The 1437-nt window shown below is 37.6% G+C and overlaps 1 protein-coding gene across 1 annotated transcript; it reads right to left on the bottom strand.

Moving 5' to 3' along the window:
- Positions 1–79: 79 nt before the first annotated feature.
- Positions 80–1419, bottom strand: LOC105316198 (catenin delta-2-like; the record flags this gene model as incomplete). Its single annotated transcript, XM_011411014.1, has 5 exons — positions 1369–1419; positions 1084–1234; positions 874–1006; positions 213–303; positions 80–146 (listed from the first exon to the last, which is right to left on the bottom strand). Coding segments are annotated over exons 1-5 (493 nt in total), but the record flags the coding sequence as incomplete, so codon positions are not given.
- Between the last annotated feature and the right edge of the window lie 18 nt (positions 1420–1437).

Here is a 1437-nt window from a genome sequence, read left to right as displayed (position 1 = left end):
ACGGGATGATGAGTGCCGGCGTGTGACAGCTCAAAATTGTAATTGTGTCCTCCTTCGGAGAAAAGACGAAGATACTCACGAGAGTCCCAGCCTTCTTGCTTGAGTACCGACTTGGCTACTTTGTATTCTGAAATGATTGAACATAACTGGGAGAGGGGGAGAGAGAGAGAAGACATTATTTAAAATAAGAGTGATCATAATGTTTGGTTTACTTTATGTGCTGCATACACAACTTTGGGCGTGTGTTCTTTTGATTGGGTCAAACGAGCAATTGGAGTAATTCCATTGCAATCACGGAATGTGCTGAAAAATAGAAAGAGTACATAAATTATTAAAACTGCTCCAAAATGGGGCCAAAGTCCCTTGTACTATGTACAGAGAGTCTTTGACCAAATTTCATCAAAAATGAAACTTTAAGAATTTTCATTTTTTATAATTATTCATATACGTATACATGTTCTTATGTTGTGTAACAAGTTTGAGCTGATTCCAATCAATTTTGAAATTTTTATGAATTTTTGAAGTTGTTCGAAAATCAGGTGAAAGTCCCTGTACTATAGTACAGGGATTTTGGCTAAATTTGACCAAAAATGACTAGGAGAGAATTCTCAATTTTTATAATTTTTTCTGATACATATACATGCTCTTATGTTGCGTAGAAAGTTTGAACTGATTTCAATCAAATTTGAATTTTTTACGAATTTTTAAAGTTGCTCCAAAAGCCATATACTGTATTGTAGTGCTTGTCAGCTCATGAAGCTCATGCTGTTTAGCTCACTTAGCATGCTTTGTGGGAGAAGCCCTGAGCTAAATATACACATGTACATGTACGGTACATATAATACAACTAATAATGATGGATGAGTGTATTACCTGGTGTTGTTATAATTATCTATACACAACTCCATTAGTGTACAAAGCAATGAAATGGTCGTTGATTCTGATATACCCAAACTATTCTGGCCATATGGTATCCTAGGGATAATCCCCTCTATACCATACTGACCTGGAGAGAGGGAGGAGGAGAGAGAGAGAACACAAAAGGAAATGAACCCTATACATCATAACCTCTTTATTCATTACCAATTATTTCTTTATTTGTTTCATCAATGGAGAGGTTACGTAGTGCCGTGGAGACCGATCTGACGACAGTATCGTGGGCGTGGTTCAAGTGCTCAATTAAAAGTGTTAAACCGTTTGCTTTCCGAATCAAGTGACGCTGGTACACCGCCCACTGCATTAATTAAAAAGGAGGAGCTTGTCATTAATTAAAGAGGGAGGAGCTTGTTATTAATTAAAAAGGGAGGGGGGGTTGTGATTAATTAAAGAGGGAGGGGCTTGTGATTAATTAATTAAGTGTGACAGTACTTTCCAATTGCAGGCAGTGAGGTTCTGTATTGCTCCAGCAGCTGCCTCCATTAGGTCGGTGGTTGACGT

The sequence above is a fragment of the Amphimedon queenslandica genome, unplaced genomic scaffold (assembly GCF_000090795.2).
Source record: "Amphimedon queenslandica unplaced genomic scaffold, v1.1 AMPQUscaffold_3717_Cont24292, whole genome shotgun sequence".
Taxonomy (NCBI): Eukaryota; Metazoa; Porifera; class Demospongiae; order Haplosclerida; family Niphatidae; genus Amphimedon; species Amphimedon queenslandica.
Note: the sequence above shows the minus strand (reverse complement) of the source record. Positions and strands in the feature narration are given on the sequence as shown.